Here is a 23,938-nt window from a genome sequence, read left to right as displayed (position 1 = left end):
CATGAAACCAATCACACAACTTCACTTGTACATATTTTTTCAGGGCAAGTTACTTGAAAGTGTATATATTCAGATAATCTATATAATATATCAAGCAACAACTCTAAATGAAAAACAAAAAGGAAAAAAGTCTTTAACATATGATGAAACCACAAAGTTATGAAACATCAACAATGTTATTAAATGAATAATGTTGGTATGGTTAAATCTAATAAAACATTTCAAGTGATAAATCTGTATATAATCTTATATATAGATTGATAAATTTATAGAGGAAAATTGTAACATGAAACCAATCACACAATCACTGTTTATCTAACAATCATATACATAAACTATAGACAATGCTTGAAATACTAGAGACCAATCACACATCACTGTACATCTAATAACATAATGATGACGATAGTCAATAGTAGTAGTAGTGGAAATTGCGCCCTTAGATTATAGCAATACTAGGAATAACAACTCATCTCGACATAATTGTGCTCAAGTCCATAGACCAAACAATTGGCCTGGTAGAAGACTTTTTTCCTAATTAAAGGTCTCTCCACGAGGAAATACTTAGTGACATGCTACACTAATTATTTAATAGTTTAAAGGGATGTTTGCTACAAAGATGACCTTAACAACGGCAGGGTGTTTGTTATACCTGAGAAAGAAAATTGGAAGGCCTTAACAGCAGCAAGCGTAATTTGCAGTTGAGGCGGAGAATATCTACAAAGTCAATTACACAACAAAATTATATCACCACACAGGCTAAAGGAAGCACATATGATGATATATTCAAACCATCGAATATGATAAAACAATTGAAGAAAAATGCCGTCAAGAAGTTACTCGCCTTAAAAAATGGACCCACACGGAATGATGAAAGGGAGGATCCTGATATATGGTGACAGAGAAGTGCTAGCCTCATGGCAAACCTGTAACAAGCAGATAATGTTTAAAGTGAACAATAAAATAAAAATTGATAAACATTAACCCATAATAATGAATTTATATATATATAAGATTAATTACATAATACAATAATAATTCTGGAATCCTCGGGTTCACAAGTAGTAGGATGAGACTCAACAAGATCAGCTTGGTGGTTTGAGACATTCATACCCAATGCATTATTCTGCCCTTGTAATGGGGTAAGCATTTGCATTTACTACATCTTTCATAACTCTTCATCGGATTTTCTCCTGGCTGTTGGGCAGCTTGTTCATTGAGCTTCGCCTGCATAACCAAAGGCACAAATATTTATAAGAATAAGCAAAGACATTATAAGAAGATATGGTGGCTTCATGCACACCCATGGGATAACTTATTATGGGAGTATAATTACAGGCCACATGTATGCTATCTCATAGTATAAAATAGATTGAAATCATCACTTGATAACCCAAGTTTGATATTATGAATTACTTTAAAGAACACTGAATTATCATGATCAAAAGTTTGCTAGGGAAGGGATCAGCTGAAGCCTCAAGATCATTTGTTTGCCCTTCTGCACTCGTCTCATGGAGGTTGCTGTTCTTGATGACATGAACAACCCCTGCAGCCTCGGTAGCAAAGAGAAACAATACGGAACCTTAGAAGGGACTTTCAAGTCTTTCTAAACGAAGAAGCTGCCTCAACTTCTAATAATGTTTTAACAGTTTTCCATCTGGAAGCACTAAATGCTGCACTTATCATATCATTAGTGGCTTCTTTCTGATATGCTTGTAATCATTTGGACAAGCATCGAGTATCAACCTTGTTGTAACTCAACTCAAGAATTCAATTATTTTTTTAGTCTTATAAATTATCTTTAGCTATGTTTTAGCCTCAAGGAATGCCGATTTATTACTCCATTCACGGATGTATTATATGTAAACAACCAAACAATAAAATAGAGTTTAGTGAACTTTTTGTATTCTAGGTACATTTCTTGCTTGCTATCTTCCACCAACTTCAAAACCTTTATAGCATTTACATTGGCCCCCTCTCTCTAGCTTCATGCGGTGGATCATCCCTCCCATCCTTTGAACTCCTAGTCCCAAATGGGTCATGAAGCATCCCATGCATGTCTTCTCGCTGATTTGAATCCTGTTTTACAATGTCATTTGCAGCTGTAGAAGCTCCCCATAGTAAACCCAATATATACAAGTCTCAGGAAATTCCAAAGCATCCTCGTGAGCCTGGCAATGGGAAAAAAATGTTCTCCCTGCAGCTGCATTATCAAATGCAAATTCCAAGAAACCTATGACTCCATCTAGGTATTCCTTTCTCACCCCATTTTTACCAAACAAAAAAAGTTGACTCATTTGCAGTAAGGACGTGACATTATACTTGAAAGCCCAATTAATTGAGAGGATGAGCATTATACGGAGGTGCCTTGATTTGTGAATCCAACTTTTATTAATTCCATCCCCTTCAACCAAATTTGAAATCCATGTGATCGACAGACCTATGAAGGCAACTATTCATAAAGTAAATGTCGGTAGGGTTAGGCTTTTTATTATCCTACCTCTAAAAATTTTGGTCTCAATTAGCATTGTCTCAGTTGCAACAATCTTAAAAAATTCTAAGATGGATAAACATGATTCTTAGGAAAGTTACTAATACACATGCAGTAGAAGTTTCACACTTGAAAAAAGATAAAAGATAATACACTTTGTCTTTCACACAATTACACTAGTTCGACTCTCAAAATAAATAGATAAAGGGTGAATTATATTGTATCACTAGGTCACAACTTTACAAATTCACATATTGATGGAGATAAATGGCAACAATCTTTAAAGGTGTGGAAAGGAAGATTCTAAGACTCGAGCCTTAATTTGGCATGGGTTAGTTAATGTGGATCCACTTAGAGTCTTGAATAATTAGGTGTTTTGGTCAAGTGGCATCATTTATGAGTTTGGAGGGCATTAAGATACAATTAAGGTGGTTTTATTTGTTTTAATGTTATCAAGTTATAAGTTAGGAATTGGAGGAATTGGAAGAGTTGGCAGTCTTATTAATGATCTCAATTATGAGGAAAGTTTATAAGTCATGAGCATAGTTGTTAAAGGCGCCACCTTGGCGCCTTGATTGACTTAAGGCGAGGGACTTGATATAGGCGAGCGCCTTTTGGGATAAGGCGCTGGGCTACAGGCGAGATGTAGGCGCGCCTGTTTGAAAAATAATTTTTTTTTTTAATATTTTGTTATTATTTTGGTTGTGTAACTTGTCTTACTTGTATATTTTATTATTTGTTTATTTCTATTACAAAACCTATATACAACTTGCAAGTTACAAAGCAAAAAAAAAAAAAAAAGAAATCAAAAGGCAAAAGGAACGAAGAGACTCCAGAGACAGAGAAGTACAACTGTACGAAGCGCCGAAGCCTGGACTCCGACTCTCGGATCTGCCGGATCTGCGTCTGCGCCGAAGTTTGGTGAGTTCTCCTTCCCTCTCTTCTTCTTCTCTCCTTCTTCTCTCCTTCTTGCTTCTTTTTCTCTTGAGTCTCTTCTCGGTACTTTTTTTTTTTCTCTTTTCTTCTTCTTCTCTTCTTCTTTTCTTCAGTTCTTCTTCTTCTCTCAGCTCTCTCGAGTCTCTACTCCCTAGTCTCTTTTATTTTTTTCTTCTTTGAGCCGATACCTCTTCTTTTATTTATTTATTTTTTTTTTCCCTCTATTCTTCTTCTCTTGTCTCTCTTGCACTTCTTTTATTTTTTTTATTTTTTTTTTCTCTATTCTTCTTCTCTCGACTCTCTCTGCTCTTTTTTTTTTTTTATTCTTTTATTTTATTTTTTTTATTTTTTTATTTTATTCTTCTTTAAGCCAAGTCTCGGCTCTTCTTTTATTTTTTTATTTTTTTTTTCTCTATTCTTCTTCTCTTGGCTCTCTTGCTCTTCTTTTATTTTTTCTTCTTCTCTCGGCTCTATCTGCTCTTTTTTTATTTTTTTATTTATTTTTTTAGGCTGGTCCTCTGTTTTTTGTCCTCTATTTGTTTGGTCCTCTGTAATATATAAAAGAATTAATTGATGCATGTGAGATACAATTGGAAGTTGTATATTGACTGTTGGGACTTTAAATTGTGGGCTGTGACCCTTGTGAAGGAAATTGGGCAGTGCTGTTAAATGAAGTAAGGGCTGTGTCTATGTATATAAAAGAGAATTGTTGCATGTTAGGTATTAATTGATGCATGAAACAAAATGCTTATATAGTTATATACATAACATTACCACCTAATAAAGTATTAAAGATTCAAAAGTATTAACGTGCGCCTTGCTTCAGTCGGGCGCGCGCCTTGCTTCAGTCGGGCGCGCGCCTTGCTTCAGTCGGGCGCGCGCCTCGCCTTGCGCCTCAGGCTCCAGGAGGCATTTGCGCTTTTGTGCGCCTTGAGCCTTTAACAACTATGGTCATGAGTTAACCAACATGTAAGTCTAAGAGGCGTGAGTAGAAATCCTAAAAAGGCCGAGATGGGTGTAATATTGGTTGAATCAGTGAATAGATGAATAAAAAATATCTCATGAAATTTCCTTGTGATGATTCACAATTTATGAGGGTGTAAGACCTTCTCTAGGTGTGAGGTCTAGACCTGTTGGTGTGACTCCAATAGGATGCTCTTATTCTATATCTTTTCTCCTTGATTTTATACATTCCTACTCCCAAACCTCAAATTTCAGCCCTCGTTGTTTGAACTATCAGCACTGAGTTGTGTAAGTTTTAGCTATTTAAGGCTGCTCTTAAAGTCCTACATCACATATTCTTTTAAAATCAATATTCTTGCAGAACTTATATGCTCTGATGGATACAACTTTGGAATTGTTCCCATTGAAACATTCAAATTATATGTTTCTAGATAAACCAAATAAAACAAAAAGGACTCTCAAATAAGGCTGTAAACGAGCCAAGCTTTCGACGAACAGCTCGAGCTCAGTTCGCTAAGGGCTCGGCCCGTGTTCATTTATTTAATAAACAAACCAAGCCCAAACAAGTTTTGCATGTTTGATAAATAAACGAACCAATCTCAAACACTCCCCAGCTCGACTCGTTTGTTCATGAAATGTTCATGAACGGGCTTGTTAATATGCTCGTTTTTGAGCTCGTGAACATGAATATATATGTATGTTTTTATGTATTTATATCCATATAATAGGTCAACCACTTTAAATATTAACTTAATAAAAGTCCATTTCAACCCAACCCAATCCAATTCATATAAGAAATAATACGATTGTTTTAGAACAAAACAGCACAAGCCCATGTTCCAAGCCCATCCATATCATCCTAAACACACCTCATAAACGTCATATCCATCCCAAACCCTAACACACAATCTGCCGTCCAAAATGCAAAATCCCCATGTCTTGGGAATATCTTCAATTTAGAAGCCAAATATTTTCTCTCTTACGTTGATATTTTCAGAGATTCGTTGTCTATTACCATAAAATGCTTGAACATCAGTGTCATTGGTGCGAGTTCGAGCCTTAGAGCAGTTACTTTGTAAAAAAACCATAAGTTAGATCTATCCCTAACCAGAATTCTGCTATAGCAGGACCAAAACTGCGTAATGTCCCTTTATCCTGATATTTTCAATACTTAATGATGTCATATAATTCATTTATCCAATTAAAGTGTTTTAAGTGCATTCAATACCTCATTTATTGCCAAGGTTATAGTACATCTTGCATCCTATGCATTTATTGTGAGAAAAGGCATGTTGCATAAACTAGTAGACAACTTTAATCAAGGATATGAAATTCTGTTTAATGTTCAGATCTTGGGGAAGTCATAAACACTTGTTTATGTTCATATAGTGCAAATGGAGTGAGATAAATAGATGAGGAATGATAAAATGTAAAAACCTACTTTAACAAGGAAAATAACAGAGAAAGATCAGCTTATTAACATTACCATAAGTTCGTGAATATGAGAGTCGTTGCCTGTTTCAGCGGTTTAACGATTGATTATCGTGTCATTTGTGCCAGTTGAGTCTCAGACCAGCCACTTTGTGAAGCATTAAAATTATGTCTGTCTCGAGTCATTCCTCCTAGGACCCTGTTGTAGCAGTACCATAACTAGGTAATGTCCCATTATAACTTCATGAAGTATTCATGCTCATAAATAGCATTAATCTGAGGAGAAAGGTTGAGAACAATTTAGAAGCAGTTGTATGCCCCTTAAATAACACCTTTCCACACATATACATGCCACAAATCACTACCTCTCTCATATACACAATAAAAGTCAAGCTTAAACTATCATTTTCTCAGCTCTCAAATTACAACTTCAAGAATTTCAATAAGCAAGATATGAACATGAACGAAGAGAATAATAATGAAGAGTTCTTCCCTAATAACAAATCAAACACTAATAGAAAATCCCAACTTCAATGGCCAACTCATAAGCTCGGTATGGCGGAGCTTTTTTTGAGGTTTTTGCTTGTTGATTTTCTTAGTAAGCTTCAACAACAATTGCCATATTTGAGGAAATTCAGACGAAGTTCAAACAATCAAATTGATTTACAACTCCAATTTGAAAACGCAACCAAATTGATAATAGAATACTACACAAGGGTTTCTCTTCCTTACAATAAAACCTTACCCTCCAAAACCCAAAATCCCCAATTTCTTTAAAATTAGTAAATTACAAATATATACATATAACATAAGGTTTTGGCATTACGAAATATACACACACATAGATAAAAGAGAGAGAAATATGTACCAGAGAAAATCAAGCTTTGCGTTGTGAAAAAGAAGATCGTTTTTGCGGGAACTGGGAAAATATTATGCGAGGTAGATTTGGTTGGAACAGAGAGGCAATGGAGCGAGACAGCAACGTGCATTGAAAAGAAAAGGAAATAACTTTGTTGAAAATCTTATAAATTGTATTATTTTTATTGGCACAGATAATTCATAAATACAAAATTAAGAAATTGGTAAATAAGAAAAAAAATTTATTGTTTTTATTTATTACTTTTTTATTTTATAATTATGATTTATTTGTGCGATTGACTATTATTAACCGATGAATAGACAAGTCTTGCCCACTGAATAATACACTTTTCTCAAATCAATACTATGATATAATTACACGACTAGATGGATTTTTCTCAAATCATTTTTCTTTTTGTCTTTTAAAAAATAAATTAAATGTTACTGCTCCTCTTCTCATATTAATAGTTCTTTTTTCCTTTTACGAATGGCCCAAATTAATTATTCTTGAAATATACTATCTATCTTTTCATAAATACTTTTTAAAATTTTAAAAATCTTACAATTTGATACCAAACACATATAATCATAAAAGGATAAACTTTATAATTTTAGAATGGACAATACATTAATTATATGTCTTTTTAAAATTTTACTCCCCCTGTCCTCATTTAAGTGTCACTTATGAAAAGTGTAATTTTTAGGAACAGGTGAAATATGCATCGTCTCATTTAGAAAGTTACTAATTTGTTATTTTAAGTTTTGAATATTCTAGTTTGAAATTTTAAACTCAAAAGACATATATGAAAAGATGTGAAATATATTATTTAAAAAAAAAGATAAAATACAGCTATACTCCCTGAGGTTTGACAAAAGGACAAATAGACGAAAGTTATCCAATTTTTGGACAATAACACCCCCTTCTAAAATTTCATCCAAACAAGGCCTTAAATTATATGAAAAGACAAAATTACCCCTCAATAATTTTTTATTCAAATATATTACAGAATATCAGACCTTGCAAAATGACGTTATAGCCCCTTATATATACTTACATACATACATACATACATACATACACAGAACCAGATGGAAGGGGAAGCCTGGTAAAGCCGTGAAATTGGTTGCTGTCGCCGTTGTTAGTGGCGGCTGCGGTGGAGGAGGGTGGTATGAGGTTGAGGTTCTTGGAGGTGGGTTGTTGTTCTTGGAGAGACGACGATGCCGCACACTTTCTATACAACGAAGAGATCTGGTCAGAGAGGGTTGGGAGGTTAATCGAAGAGATTGGGTGTTGGGAGGCGAATCGAAGAGGGTTGGGAGGTCGGCGAGTTGTGTGTCGCCGCCTGCACCTCGTCGGCTGAGTTGGTGTCGCCGCCGCGGACACCATTGGGCTTCGATGACGGTGGATAGACCACTGTCGGTGAGAAGAGGCATGATGGCAGCAATTGCGACGGCGAACTCGGCTGTGATGAGAAACTGCGGCGGTGAGCTCGGTTGCGAAGAAGACCCTGTTTGGCTCCCCTGTTTTGTATGTGTGTGTATATATCTATACATATATTGTATATATGTGTATATATCTATATATGTTTGGCTGTTTTATATATATAGGTGTAATTTTAAGGAGTAGGGTTTTGTGTGGTGGTGGTCGGTGAATTGGGGATGATGATGGCAGTGATTATATTCAAAATTCAGTGGTACTTAAAAAGATGGATGCATTTGATCTCAATATTCGTACGTTGGTTTGTCTACCGAGTCTCAAAATCCTCGCAATTGAGTTCTATACATTTTTGGATGACGACTCATTTTATAGGTTATTTTCTAGCTGTCCTGTGCTTGAAGATTTGTCCATCGAAGGATTCAATCGGAGAAATATTAGTGATTTTAACATTTCTGCTCCTGTTCTCAAGAGATCAACTATAAAATGCGAAAGTTATAGGGATTCTGATTCTAAGTACAAGATTGTGCTTAATACACCAAATTTTCAAGACCTAGTGTACGAAGACTATTTAGTAGAATTCTATCCAGTGAATGAATTAAATGCTCTTGTCAAAGCAGACATTTGTCTCGATCTATTCCCCGGCTATGTTCCTGATGGATCAGAACTTGCTATATCAGAAATTTTTAAAGGAATATCTAAAGTAAAGTGGCTTTTTTTATCGGGTAGTTGGATAAAGGTTAGCATACTCAATTCTGTGTCTATTTTTAGATGATCTTTCCTTTATATATATATATATATATATATATGCCCAAATGTAATTTTGAGAGAGAGTTTGCTTTCTTTTTGCATGAAGGAAATTGAATTGTGCAGATTATCATTGCCAAAGTTTGACCATTTGACTTATTTAGAGTTTTACATGGAGCTTGGTAACGAGGAATTTGCTAGATATGAATGGTTATGTATTTTGTTGAAAGCTGGCCACTGTTTTATATTCAGTCCAGCGGTGATTATACATACACACACATACATACAGAGAGAAAGGTTTGGGTTTGGGTTTGGGTTTGGGTTTGGGTTTGAGAGTATTTAAGTTAATTAAAATATTAATTTTATATCAAAGGGTAATAAAGTTAATTTATCATTGTTAGGGTCTCTTTGTCAATTTTTCAAACTTAAATGTTTGGATTTGAGTTTGATTTAAGAGTGTTTAAGTCAATTAAAATATCAATTTTATATCAAAGAATAATAAAGTCAATTCAACATTGTCAAGGTCTCTTTGTTCATTTTTCAAACCTAAGGGGTGTCATTGTTCAAAAAGTGGGTAATTTTCATCTGTCTATCATTTTGTCAAACCTTAGGGGGGTGTGACTCTACTTTACCTAAAAAGAAAAGTGGACATTTATTTTGGGATGGACAAAAAAGAAAAGTATGACACTTATTTGGGAACGGAAGAGTTTAATATTACATGTGAAAATATAATATAGGATAAAAGGGATAATGTTTAAATAAATAATTTTGTTAGACATTGAATAAAGAGATGTAAACATTTATACCATTCAATTAAGAAATTATACATCAATCTATTATATTTTTTGAATTTGTAACTTTGATTTTTTATTTTTTAAAATTGAGTGGTTAAGGTGAGATTCTTACTATTATGCCACAGCCTTAAAATTTTCATTTACTGCATACTCTAAAAAAAAAAAAAATTCTATTTTTATTCACTTTCATCTGCACTATATCTAATCAAAACTAATAGCCCATTTGAAATTGGTCACTTTCCACTGCATTTTATCTAACTAAACTACTTAAAAAACACTTTTATTTTAAAAGAGACTTTCACAAATGAGTCGCAATTTTAGCTCAGAGCTTTTAGAACTCCTTATTAGGTATATATTTTAATATTATTTGATTTGAGATATTTTGAATATATAATATATATTATTTCGGACATTGTATCATCATCATCATATATATATAATATTATTTTACATTATATATATACAGACGTGTTTGAAGGGGGCGCTATTTTTTTAGATAGTGATGCCCTAGGCCGTCTAAAGGGCGTGGGAGGGGAGCTTAAAATTGGAAAACTTGTCCTGACATGGAAAACTCAGCAAAATAACGTGAGAAAAGATGGTAAATGAAGGAAACTGTGAAGCTCTCTCTCTTAAGTGCTTTTTAAAACATCTTTGTTGCCTTACAGCCAAAGAATAACGCCCTCTCTTTTTCGCTTCACACACACAGCACAACCCAACCCAACCAATTCTTCATCGTACCTAACACCATTCAATTCTCTACCTATAGATGTAATATTATCTCTGAGAGAAAGGGGGTGTATTGTATAATCATCGATGGCGGCATCAGCGGTTATCGGTGGAGGAGGAGGAGATGTGCGGAGGGCACACGCGGCAATGGCGATGGTGCAGCTCTTCAGTGGAGGGTATCATGTCATCACCAAACTCGCTCTCAACGTTGGAGTCAACCAGCTTGTCTTCTGCGTCTGTCGCGACCTTCTCGCCCTCTCTATCCTTGCTCCCATCGCCTATGTACGCGAAAAGTCAGTCTTTTCTCTCTCTCTCTCTCTCTCTCTCTATATATATATATATACGCACACATACACACATATATAAATATTATATATTTTTGATGAAAATGAACCTAGTTGGTTGGTTGGATGCAAATGAATTGACAACTTTGTATGTTCTATTGTTTTGATGCATAAATTGGTCCCATTTTTTTTTTTTTTTTGCGGCCTTGGAAAAAAACCATTAGAGATCCAGTTAATTCAATTTAGTGTGAACAGATGCAGTGAATTTTCTCTGAACTCGTGGAATGTTATCACTGGCCCCTTTTTAAAAATTCAGTATGTTTCAGATCAAACAACTGATACGGATTTACCCTTTTTCTTTTTTCCCCAAATTGATCCTTCATGGTAAACTCCTAGAGTTGGTCACTTTAAAAGGGCATTGCTTAGTGTAGTCCTTGAAGGGGAAAACGGAAAACCTTAGCATTAATTTGCACATTGTGGCTGCTCTCACACTTCAAATTGCATCGCTTGATAGCCCGAGATTTTATGTTGCACCAAGCAATGGACCCTTGATTTTGGTCATATTCTGAACAAAACTTAATTGTAGAGAGGGAACTACTTGTTGCTGAAATTAAGAGTTACAAACTTCAACGTACCTGAATTAGCACTTTTTGGGGAATTCCTTGTTCTGGTTTTGTAACTTTACTTTTATGTTCACCAACTACTGGTTTGTTGTACACACACTGTCACACATAAAGGATCTTGTTATATATGTGTGTCTCCTTGCCAAGTGGTACTCCCAGCCCAGGAAAATTGCATGGTTTTCTGTTATTGATATTTTTACCCGTTTAACCATTTTTGTCGACCTCACCAGAAGAGCTGTTTTAGAGTAAGCCTAACAACGAATAAATTAATCTAATTGTTTAGGCTACTTTCATCTATATAGTTCGTTGTATAAATGTACCCAACATCTTCCTCGTTTTTTTATATATTCTATTTCCAGCTTTGTTTCTTTAGTATATCAGAACGTACAGTACAACATTATGAAACTTCTATTGTTTCCTGTTTGTAGAAGAGTCAGATTACCAATGACAAGACGCCTCCTTATATCATTCTTCTTTCTTGGGCTGACTGGGTAAGTTTAAGAAATCTGTACATTTACAGGTTGATCTTCTTAGTTACATTATCTTTCTGTGTATTGGTTCCACTAATGTGACTTCATCTGATCAATCTATATATTTCTGTGATTTCATTTTTTGGAATTTGGAATAGCATATTTGGGAACCAGCTTTTGTTTCTTATTGGCCTTGGCTACACAAATCCAACTTATGCTGCAGCCATACAACCTTCAATTCCGGTTTTCACATTCATATTGGCTATAACAATGGGGTCGGTTTGATCTTTTTTTACCATTCTTTAAATTACTTGATGCTTCTCTCTCTGTTGATTTGTCTGTCTGTCTTTAGCTCTTTGTGTGCATATATATATGGAAAAAAATATGTATATTAGTGTCATGCATTTTCAGTGTTGCTTGTCCAATATCACATGTGAACATTGTTAATGCAGTACAGAAACAGTGAATTTGTTCAGAATTGAAGGTCAGGCGAAGGTTGGAGGTACACTCTTATGTGTTTGCGGAGCCATATTAATGGTTTTGTTTAGAGGCCCAGTCTTGATTGGGTTTAAGGAATCAGAATTTGCAACACACAATGAAATAAGTGCCAGGGGTCAGCCAGAGCCTGCTGGATGGTTGATATCTAATTTTCTGGAGTTTGGGCTTGAACAGTGGCACCTTGGTGTCTTATGCTTGATAGGGAACTGTATGTGCATGGCCGCTTATCTAGCCATTCAGGTATTTGACTATTTATCTCAATTTTGCAGACATTGCTAACTGTGTTGATGAAATGGAAAGATATAGGAAATTTTAAATTCATAAAAATATTTTCTATGCTGTGAAAGGGCTCTAGGTAAATCTCAATTTGTAATTAACCAGTTGATTGAGTCTAAGAAGGATCATCAAATGAACAAATTAGCTCTTGAATTTAGGATAAGAGTTAGGTGAGAGAGTTAGAATTGTGAAAGTAGTATAATGAATTGACATGTTACGGTTGTGGAACACTTCTCAAAATGTCTTGCCTTCAAATTTATTGGAATCATCAGATGGGAGTTATCTCCAACTTCTTGTTATGAATTTAACAAGTGCCCCGTGTTCCAAGCTCATACCTTGTAACCCTCCTTGCCCCATTACGCATACTCCCAATTGTAAAACTGACCAACACCACATGTGACTCCATATTTATCCATGTTCTGGTAACTACTTATTCAGGTTCCTCATTTCTTGAATGCATAGGTTCTCCATGTAACTGCTAAAGCCAATTGTTTTCTTCATCTCTTTGCTGTTCCTAATGGTAGGTGGCTATTGCCACCTCTCAGCTTTGGACGCTTGTTCCATATTTCTTGTCCCCCCTTTTGTAACTATTGTACCCGACTTTCCCTATTTGGTGTCTCCCTTAAGCCAAGTCACATGTCCCTTTGTCAAACATATTTGCATAGTTTCTTATCACAACAATCACTCCTTCGATGTAGAACGGGGCATGGCCCAAGGGCTTGAAGAACACATGACCTGCACTTACTATTGGAGACGTGGAAAAGATAGATAGAAATCTCAGAACTACATATTTTTGTCCATTTATTATTATTATTTTGGGAATGTTTTATTTTAGGATATTTTAGTAATTTAATATTTTAATATTTAATTTTTGGTAGCAGAGGAATTGATTAGGGCTTTCTTAATTGCTTATAAATATGTGGATTGAGAATGCACTTTTTATGATTATTGAATATACTGAGATTACAGATTTCTTCCCCCTCATTCTTCTTCTTATCCCTCATTCTTCTTCTCTATTCTTTTCCTCTCTCTCATTCTTAGTCAGTTTTAATATTGCAGTACACCCCTATCTGTCCTGCATCACCTTCCCTACTAACAAACATGTTCTTGAGTCAGATACTTTTTTGATCCACGCGTGTAGGTCAAAAGGGAATCCCTTGTTTTCATTTATCGCTGAGCAAACTTTCTCCTAACGAAGTAGTACAAATCATAATTGGTGAATGTTAGCTTTCACCTTTGTAGTAGTCAAAGAAATGCCTTGAATTTGATGATTTGCCCGTCACCCATATCAATAACCCGCCATTTCAGGAATCTTCCGACTTTACAGCATGATTTTAGGCCGAAGAAGAAAAACCCCAAACCAATTTGTTCTTCCCTACTAACAAACATGTTCTTGATATCAGTCATTGACCTAGCCAAAATGTGTTAGCTTCTTTTAAATCAATTGTTGGCTGAGGCTTTTGTACTAATTGGCTCGCAAATCTTAAAGTAACTCGATTTCAGCAATTAATTTTCAATTGGCCAATACCTTGCCGAAGCATCTGATTGTGTTATCCTCCTCTCTGTTTAGTGCCTTTTGGGCTGTCTTATTGACTATTATTCTGCATTGGCTGATTGTGTCTCCATGTTGGGGTGCAAATATAAAGCATCTTTCACACTTCATAGTTTAATTGATTTGGAAGGTGTTTTTCTCCATTAAATTGTTCTGCACACAAGTTATGATTTTTCAGTTTACATGCTAATATAATCCTCATCTAAGCATTTGAACCTTTGTTTATTATCTGATCTGCCTTTCAGCATTACTTACCTTACATTACATTTTCTGAATCACAGAGAATTCATAATGATTTGGATGATATAGTAGCACTCGTGTGATTACTGCAAGAAATTTTAATTAAAACTTATTTTTTAATTGCAATTTGCTTGCATTTAAAATGGTGGAAATCAATTTATTAATCACGTATAAAAAATTAGTATGCCTTTTCTATGTTAAACAGCTAATGTTTGATGTTTGTAGAATTTGATCTATCACCATAAATTGATTCCAGGCTCCAGTCTTAGCGAAGTATCCCGCCAGCCTATCAGTGACAGCATATTCATATTTCTTTGGTGCTGTACTTATGGTAGCAACGGCATTCTTTACAACAAACGAATCAACGGACTGGAATCTGACCCAGTCCGAGCTCTTTGCTGTGTTCTATGCTGTAAGTGTCTTTTCTTTTCTTCTTTTCCCTTTCTTATCTCTTATTTATTTATCTAGCCTTTAAAAAGGAAAAAAAGGACATGAAGAGGTATATTCTCAAACTAAAACTCAGGTCCCGACAACCAATCAAATAAGAAACAGATTATGGATTTCATAAACTCTGATTCCTTAAGAGAACAACTTTTCATGTATGACTGAAACTAACAACCCCTTTCAATTAAAATATCTTCCCTGTGATATTCCGTTATGTTTGGATCCATGGATGGGGCTGAGCTAGTTTGACATGCCTTAAAGAGGCAATCAACTTTGGATAATAGTACAAATTTAGTTTGTAATAGAAGAGTGATCACAATTTTCATTTGCTAGCAGTTAAAACTTAAAAAAAGGCAAGCCTTAAAGCCACCAATAATTTTTAGAATATTACCTTTTAATGATGCCAAAACCGACGATTTAGTATCCTGCTAGCTGTAGACAAACTAAACCCGGTTTCTGTTCAAGAAGATGCCAGCTGGCTTTTTGATAAAGTCTCTAGGTAGTTGTACCAGTAACTTGGGAACACATGCCACCTTCATATTGGTTGTGTTTTTTTAGGCAGAGAAGGGCTACCTATATGTAGCGCAGCCATTAGATTAAAAAAGTTCCTTTTCCATGCTATATCTACCTATAGTCAAATCAAGGTTTCAAGTTGTTGAGCGGTGATTTAACATGAATAATTGGAAAAATACACAACTTAGTAATATGGAGAAACAAGCCCCAAGAGAAACGTAATAAACACAAATAAACTAACTAAAGTTTCCCATTCATGTTAAAATAAAAATAAATACCAGCTGTTGAACTAAAACCTAGGCATATAGATCAATAACAAACACTTTTTCTTTTCTTCTTTTTTTGGTTATATCTAAGTGAAAAATATATAATATTTAATCAAATTGAAATTACTGATTATTTAAAGTTTTGAAAGGTTTTGATTCAAAAATTCAGACTAAATCTTGTGAATCTTGAGCTTTTGCAGCTAGAGTGGAAAAGTGGAGTTGTTAAGCCTAGGTGCCAAACTTCTGTTATGATGCCATATTGGCCATACAGGCTGAGCAGCTCCTTATGGCCAAGTCTATAGTGAAAAAAACTTAGCATCGAAATATTAGTGTGACATGGACATTCCACGCTGCCAAGTGTTTTGAGCCGAGTGACAGTTTAACAGCCTAGGGCTTAAAGCCTTGTGATAATTTCTCATCAATGTATTTCTATTTTTCCTAGCTATTATTATTTGAATTTTTATTTTCATTTGTTTTTTTTATTCATTTCAAAAGGGTGTTTTGTTGTTAGTCTTTTGGGCCAATGTTGGATGTGCTCCCATAACCTTTGGAAGAAATTTTGGATTATGGTTATTCAGTTACTTAAGAGAGGAGTAACCATTTTACTTGAGTAAAATCAATGTGAATATGCATTATGTATTTGGACCAAGGCCATGTTGACAAATACTAGCTGGAAAGGTTTTTAGGTTAGTCGGAACTTGCTTGATTTAGGAAATTCATTTCCCTATCTTGGTGTCATGGATTTTATCCAAGTTGTATGGTAATTGTAACATGCTAGTTGTCTATTGTTCTTTTTTTTTCCCCCCTTCTAAGTAAAAGTACCATTAGAAAGAACTTAAGATAGTGCACTCATTCAAAAACCCTAAAGGCAGATATAGATTTTTTTTTTTTTTTTTTTTTTTTTTGTTGATAAGTAAAATTGTATAAAAGCGCTCAAAAGGGGAGCGGATCCCAAGAGAAGTACACAAGACCACAAAGGACCTCTAAGCCTTCAAAGAGGCCAAAAGATCAACAATCTCTTCTAAAGATCTATAATCTCTCCCTGAAACCCAACAAAAAAGAGTGGAAAGAATAGAGAATTTAAGAATAAAATCGACATCTCCTTCCCATCAAAATATCTCTTATTCCTTTCAAGCCAAATGCACCACCACACACACAGAGGCGTAGCCCTCCAAGCATCCCGAATGTGAGCCCCCACAAAGCAACCACTCCAGGCCTCAATCAACCCTCTAACTGATCTAGGCATGACCCATGGAAACCCAAACAAGCCAATCATCAAATCCCAGCAATCTGTAGCAATGGTGCAGTGTAAGGAGAAGATGATCCACTGTTTCTTCGTCGCGAAGGCACATATAGCAACGATTGACCACCACCTAATTTCTCCTTCTCAAGTTATCCTGTGTTAAAATCTTTCCCAGAACAGAGGACCACACAAAGAATGCCACCATAAGAGGAGCCTTTGAGCGCCAAACAGACTTCCAAGGAAAGTGATCTCTAGGTTTATCCGTGAGGCACCTGAAAAAGGACCTAACCTCGAAATGCCATTAAGAGTTAGCAACCCAAGACCAACAATTAGAATCCCCAGCCATAATCCTCTGGCGATACAACGACTCCAAGAAACGAATGGCATCCTCAATCTCCTAGTCCTGAAGCAATCGCCTGAATCAAACATCACACACCAGTCTCCCGTTATCAAGATGATAACAGTTGACCATTATGGCCTGCTTATCCATAGCAATCCTGAAAAGCTGGGGAAAGGCGAGAGCAAGAGGAAAATGTCCACACCAAACATCCTCCCAAAAACTAACCCTCCTACCATCCCCGAGTCGAAAACGGATATGTTTGTAAAAGTCATCCTAACACTTCCGAATGACCTTCCAAACCCCCACACCCCGAGGACCATGCACTTCCAGAGAACACCATCCTTCTCTAATCTCCCCAAACCGACTCGCCACGACCCTCATCCATAGCCCAATGTCTCTCCACTCCAAACCTGCGTAACCATTTCCTAAGGAGAGCCTTATTAAAAGGCACCAATCTTCTAAGACCCAAACCTCCACTCCGAATAGGTCTGCAAACATGCTCCCATCGAACCAGATGGAACTTGAACTCTTCCCCTCTACCACCCCACTGAAAATTACGCTACAATCTCTCAATCCTCTTCGCCACAAAAGAGGGAATCCGAAAAAGGGAGATAAAATAAGTGGGAAGGCATGAGAGAGTACTCTTAATCAGAGTGACCCAACCTCCCTTGGAGAGGTACTGCTTCTTTCATCCTGCCAATCTCCTCTCAAATCTATCCACCACAGGATCCTAAGCGCCCACACACCTCGAAGGAGCTCCCAGAGGCAACCCTAAGTAAGAGATGGGGAATGAACCAGTACAGCAACCAAGAATATAAAGGACCTTCCCCACCAGCACCAGAAGGCTCTTACCAACATTCACCTTGAGGTTGGAAACAACTTGGAACCAAAAGCCGAAAGCCACTCAAAGAAACCCATTTGCATCACAAAGAACTAACATATCTCCAACTGGGAAGCAGCATTCCTACCCACCCGAAAGCCACTCAAAAAACCCAGCTCAACAGCCCCACTCATCAATCTACTAAGGGCCTCCATGACAAACAGGAACAAAAAAGGGGAGAGCGGATCCCCCTGTCTCAAGCCCCTCGAACTAGTGGAAAAACCTGTAGGAGCAACATTCAGAAGAATCGAAAAGCGAGCACTGGAAATACAAAACTGGATCCATTTCCTCCACCGATCACCGAACCCCATCCTCTCCATTAGGTAAAGAAGGAGGCTCCAACTCACATGATCGTACGCCTTCTCAATGTCTTACACAGAACACTCGGGAGCCCACTGCGCAATCTGGAATCCACACTCGCTAGCAATGAAAGTGGCACTCAAACTCTTCTCAAAAGAGCCCTGAGCATGGAAAGCATGATAAATCAGCTAATCTTAACCAATAATAAGATATTACATGACCGATAACCAAACAAAACAACCTCGATATGTGAAATTATTACGTTATCCCTTTCTACCAACTAATGACGCATGTGAATATAAAAACTTGCTTTGCTCTTGCACCTGGCATTTATTGATATTAAGCATGGTAAAAGTGGATTTTTGGTGTTGTTTGTTACCTACTTAATAACTATCATGTGTGCCTACTTTAAAAAATATTTATTAGATGCTTTTGCTTAGAAAAAAGCTATCATGTGTGCCTCTTTGACCCAATAGCTGAGAGGGTGTGAACTCAGTGAGAGCATCCTCATGCTAGACTTGCTCTGATAATAATTATTATTATACTATATAAATAATGTCACTTTTTCATATACAATTAATTTAACTAATGTTACAAGTAGAATTAGATGAAAATAATTCACTAATGGGATAAAATTATTTTAGCAACACTAAATTCAGTGGGTAACCACATTTAGTTTCAAAGCTGCTTGGGAAGCAACTCGTTTCAGATTGCAGGAAGTGAATTGGGCTGGTTTGTGTTGGAGTGAGGGGAGGCCTAGGTGGTTAGTTCATGCGGTTTTGGTGATACAAAATGCCATCTTAACCCACTCTTACTTGCAGAGAAAAGGTTTTGCTTTGGTTTCTAGGTGCTTTCTTTGCAACAAGGAAGTGGAGAGTATTGATCACTTATTTTGCTGCTGTGAGTATACTAGAAAAGTATGGGACAATTTTGCAGAAATTTGTGTTTGGAATGTTCAAGAATGTAATGGGATATCTGAGTTGGCAGAGTTCTTTATTCAACAGTTTCAAGGGAAGGGGAGGAAGATGAAGATGGCAAGGATCTTGTTTGCAGCATCCTTATATTTTTTATGGGGTGAAAGGAATAATAGAATGCATAATGATAAAGTGAGAGAGTCTAAGGATTTAGCCAAGTGTATTCTTTGGGAGGTTCTTGATATCATGAGGGTATACCTTCAGGACATCCTGTAGATCTCTTTTTTATTGGCTTGTTTTGAGCGTTTGTCTACCCTTTCTAAGGGCATTGTTTTGTTTTGGTAAGGGTATTCCCTTATTTGTCTTTGTACTATATTGTTCATATATAAAAAAAACTCCTTCATTTAGGAAAAAAAAAAAAAAAAATTACATCAAAAAAATAAAAAATAAATTTTGCATTAAGCACTTGAGTATGATTATTAATTGTTAGTTTAATTTAATTTCAATTCAAATTGGCGTTTGTTGGTGGCTAATATGGATGGATCTCATTTAAAATTGGATCAGGTTTGGGTCGGTCTGAACTAAACTTAGAGATGAAATGTCAATTGCTGTCCTCAGATTTCAAGATAGGATCCTTGGCCTGCCAAAACATTAGAATTGTACCATACTGGTTATGTTTGTTCCTTTTCTTTTTCTTTCCCCCTTTAAGTATAACTGTAAAAGTATTATTAGAAAGCACTTAATACTTAAGAGAGTGTTCTCATTACATGATGTATACACATCATACCTATACAAAATTATACCATTATATCTTTCAGAAATATACAAAAGAACCAAAATCAAACTAAAAGGAGCATCTGATGATCCAAAAGAAAGAACCAAAATCAAACTAAAAAGAGCATCCGATAATCCAAAAAAAAAAAAAAAGATGGATCTCAAAATCATAAGTTATTAGTCAAGGTAGACAATTCCACTCCACTGGAAAAAAAATTTCTTCTTACTCCAGACACACCACCATTGACAAAACAAAGCCGCCATCAAACTGCTTAAGCTCTCCACAGCACTACACAACCTTGCTAGCCGGCAAGTTCGTCCCTCGTCTAATCTAGAGATCATCCAATGAACTCTAAAAACTGATAACAAAAGAGGCCAGAGATCTGTGTCCATTGGATAAAGCAACGACAAAAAACCATTTCTTTATCCCTATTGCACATGCAGTGCCAATTAACTACAATTTTATCCTTCTTCAGTAAGTATGGGTACATTGAGTGTGAGAATGGGATCACAATTCCTAATATCTGATTCTTGAAATTCAAACATGGCCTTAAGATACCAAAGTCTAGGAAATATATATGCGTGTGTGTGTGTGCGTGCGTGCATGTGTGTGTGTGTGTGTTTATTTTTTCAGAATGTAAGTCTAGGAAAGATATTAGCCAAAACATAACTAGTCATAATTATTTGGGGAGGGGGGGATGTCTTTGGCTAGAAAAGAAGACCAGCCACTTGCTTTCTGACCTGACAAGAAACTTAACACTTGACCATAAATAATTGATACTTTTATGGAAAAGGATCTATTTAACAAAGTAAAATTCAGAGGAACATTACTGTGGTTTCTCAGATATGTGTTATTCTTCAACAGAAAGGAATTATAGGTTTGACAAGAATTATCACATTAACACTTTTGAAGACACTGTCAGAAGGTTGTTTTATGCGTATGAACATGCATAATCTATGGATTTAAAAAAAGAAAAAAATAAAAGATGTTTGTTTGGAAGCAAACACATGCTTTAGGCCAAAAAGAACTTTATAGATCGAAAGTCGCAACCTACACACGATTGATCACTTTTCATGGCCTACCTATTACCTGGGTATGGCTTAATAGATTGATAGAAGTGAATTGCATTTATAACCCTGTTCAAAAGATTATACTGGTTTGGCGGCATGCCTATTTCAGGTTTCATGTATTGATAACTTTGCAATTGCAGTTTCAGTAGAATCAACATAATGCGAAAATCTAATATTGACTGAAATTTTATATGTAAACATATGTGTCTAGATGTTGGTATAAAATGTTTAACTGCAAGTTACATGTAAATATATTCCTGTACATATATTTGTATCTCTCGTAATTAATGGTCGATTGCAAATTTATATGCAAATATATGTATGGATCTCTCGTTTATATTCTGATTTTACCTTGCACTTGTGATTTATATTAAATTATGAGAACTGGTAGTTTTCAGTTAAAAAATCAATATGTATTGACGGGAAAAAAAGTTGGATATAAGTTTTGTACACTTCATGTTTGATTTTCAGGGAATTGTTGCATCTGCCCTAAACTATGGACTCCTGACATGGTCCAATAAGATCCTGGGACCTGCTTTGGTTGCTCTTTACAATCCACTTCAACCTGCTGCATCTGCTTTACTGTCAAGAGTTTTCCTTGGAAGTCCTATTTATATGGGAAGGTTTTATTCTAAACACTTTTGACTACATTTACGTGCACTAATAAACACCTCAACTACATTTACACACACTTGACTGCTTTACTTGTTAATGGTCGAGAAGATAATAATGTATGTAGATATGCAGCATTTTGCTCAAATTGATAAATATGTATTCCTATTGGTAATGCTTTTTTTGAATTTAAACTCCAATTGGAGAAGTATTCTTAATTTCATCAGAACCATTGTCTTCTGGAGTAACAGTTTTGTCTAATTTGCATCTGAAGCAGCATTTTGGGGGGATCTTTAATTATCGGAGGGCTTTACATGGTCACTTGGGCATCCTATCGGGAACGACAGGCAGCTATGGGGATTATTCCTCGGTCATCCGACCCGCTCATTCACAAGGACTCATCTCTCAACAAGATTCCATACCAGATAGGTCATATTTTCTCAGGGCCCATTGCCTCGATACCGAAGATCATGGATTAAGCAAAACAAATGATGAATGTCACAGTATAATCCTCATAACAGTTTTTTTTTTAGTTGGACATTGTTGAGATAAATGTAATACCCTCCATCATGACTCATCTTTTCAATGTCTCTTGCAGATGTCAATTTAGAAAGTAATCTCAATCATATTTTGTGTTAAGCTTTTCATCACTATACTTTCTTTTTTCGTTTTTTTGCCTTAATTTTATACATTATCATACTCTATGTAAGCTATTATTTCTTTAGCTTTACATTAGCAGCAATCTGCAATCAGCTGCTTTGGATGAGATACATTTAACAGAGAATCAATAGACATTGAGAAACCTAAAGGTAAATGAATTGGTTCATATACAAGCAGCTGAGCGTGGAAGTCAAAAGCCAGATTCTGAGGCAGCATAAATTGGTGAGATATTCTTACCATTTCTACTTTTAGTTCATTATTTTGTACCTAAACAAACTCTAATAAAAACGAGGAAAAGTGGAAAACCAAGGAAAAACTCGTTTGGTGGCACGCTTTGGATTTGGAGTGGGAGAAAATTGAGTACAAATTTTAAACTAAACTCATTATAATCCCGAATTTAAAATACCAGTTCGATACTTCCAAACATGTGGTCTGTTTTTTGGGTGGGGGCGATATTTCAACTACTATGATGTAAACGCACTGTTGGATATTTTAGTTGGGAAAAAAAATCACCATTGTTGCATTTAAGACTCGTAAGCAGTGTCAAGGATTCAGGAAATCAAGGAATTGGGCCACCAGAGATGCGATGGAGAAAGAAATAGTAGTGTCTTTAAACTCAACCACCAAACCTAATAATAGCCTACTTTTATCCACACTTAACATGTATAGATGAATAATTTTGTTTGGTTGCAACTTGCAGTGAGCTGAAAAAAAGTTAGCACCACAGCTGAGTTTGTGGTTACTTGCAGTTGGATTGTATTCGTATCCACATGTTTTGGGGTTAGGAATGTATTATATCAACGCGGACAAACAACTGGCCCCATTTTGAATCATCTAGTTGGGCTATCAAATCAGTCGGCCAAACGGTTGGATTGTTTGGTTCAAAGCCTACTTCTACGAGTGAAGTACGATACATATCATATAGACAATGTCACATCTTTCATTATCAATATAATATTATTTTATATTTTGAATGGTGAATTTCTTTACTTTATTGGTAAATTGAAATTTGTAAAACATCACTATGATCATCAGAGTGGTATAATTCTCCATTTAAAGGGTTGAAATTACAAAGTAAATGCTAGAGTAAGAAAAATGTTTGTCCACGACCCAAAATGATGGGCAAGAGTCCTTTTGCTAAGTAAGTGAGGGAGAGTAACATTTTCAATGCAAAATATTATTTTTTTCATTTTAATAGTGCATTTTATTAATTCATTCAAAGTGCTATTATATTTTAGCAATTTTGCTCCAATTATGCTGACACTCTAACCATTACTTTCCTTATTTTAATCAATGTATTATTTTTACTTTTCCACATGACTTTCCCGTCCTTGTCTTGCACAAATATCCAAAAAAAGGGTATAGCATCTTAAATTCACTTATAACAATCTGCCATATATAAAAAAAGTTTTGAGAATTTCATATTTTGAGAGATTGTATAGTATATTATTGAAGTGTATCAGAAAATAAAATTTTCTATATTTTAAGTTTGAGAAGACATGTGAGAGAGCGTTCAAGGAAAATAATACGGTATATTTTAGAAATGATGTGCACGCTACTTGGAAAAGCAATATGCGCTGAGATGCAGCCAAGGATC

The 23,938-nt window shown here is 35.6% G+C and overlaps 1 protein-coding gene and 1 long non-coding RNA gene across 4 annotated transcripts; one reads left to right on the top strand and one right to left on the bottom strand.

Annotated features, from left to right (window-relative positions):
* Window positions 1–844: 844 nt before the first annotated feature.
* LOC132286021 (uncharacterized) lies at window positions 845–6,820 on the bottom strand. Its single transcript, XR_009472651.1, has 4 exons — window positions 6,690–6,820; window positions 5,877–6,097; window positions 1,114–1,227; window positions 845–926 (listed from the first exon to the last, which is right to left on the bottom strand). It is a non-coding gene; the product is annotated as an uncharacterized LOC132286021 (long non-coding RNA).
* Window positions 6,821–10,156: 3,336 nt separating this feature from the next.
* On the top strand, window positions 10,157–22,320 carry LOC132282730 (WAT1-related protein At4g19185-like). 3 transcript variants are annotated; one of them, XM_059784492.1, is made up of 7 exons: window positions 10,167–10,674; window positions 11,717–11,779; window positions 11,917–12,033; window positions 12,211–12,496; window positions 14,581–14,736; window positions 21,541–21,692; window positions 21,959–22,320. In XM_059784492.1, exons 1-7 carry the CDS (start codon window positions 10,469–10,471, stop codon window positions 22,158–22,160), a joined length of 1,182 nt encoding a protein of 393 aa, XP_059640475.1. In that variant the 5' UTR covers window positions 10,167–10,468; the 3' UTR covers window positions 22,161–22,320. The 3 variants fall into 3 exon arrangements, with proteins under 3 accessions (XP_059640477.1, XP_059640476.1, XP_059640475.1); XM_059784494.1 differs by lacking the exons at window positions 21,541–21,692; window positions 21,959–22,320 and adding an exon at window positions 15,748–16,133 and having other exon boundaries at window positions 10,157–10,674; XM_059784493.1 differs by lacking the exons at window positions 11,717–11,779; window positions 11,917–12,033 and having other exon boundaries at window positions 10,163–10,674.
* The last annotated feature ends 1,618 nt before the right edge of the window (window positions 22,321–23,938 follow it).

Source organism: Cornus florida, unplaced genomic scaffold, assembly GCF_030987335.1.
Source record: "Cornus florida cultivar Cherokee Brave unplaced genomic scaffold, ASM3098733v1 CherokeeBrave_3.0.0_Hap2_Chr11, whole genome shotgun sequence".
NCBI classification, from domain to species: domain Eukaryota; kingdom Viridiplantae; phylum Streptophyta; class Magnoliopsida; order Cornales; family Cornaceae; genus Cornus; species Cornus florida.
This window is presented reverse-complemented; position numbering and strand designations above follow the sequence as displayed.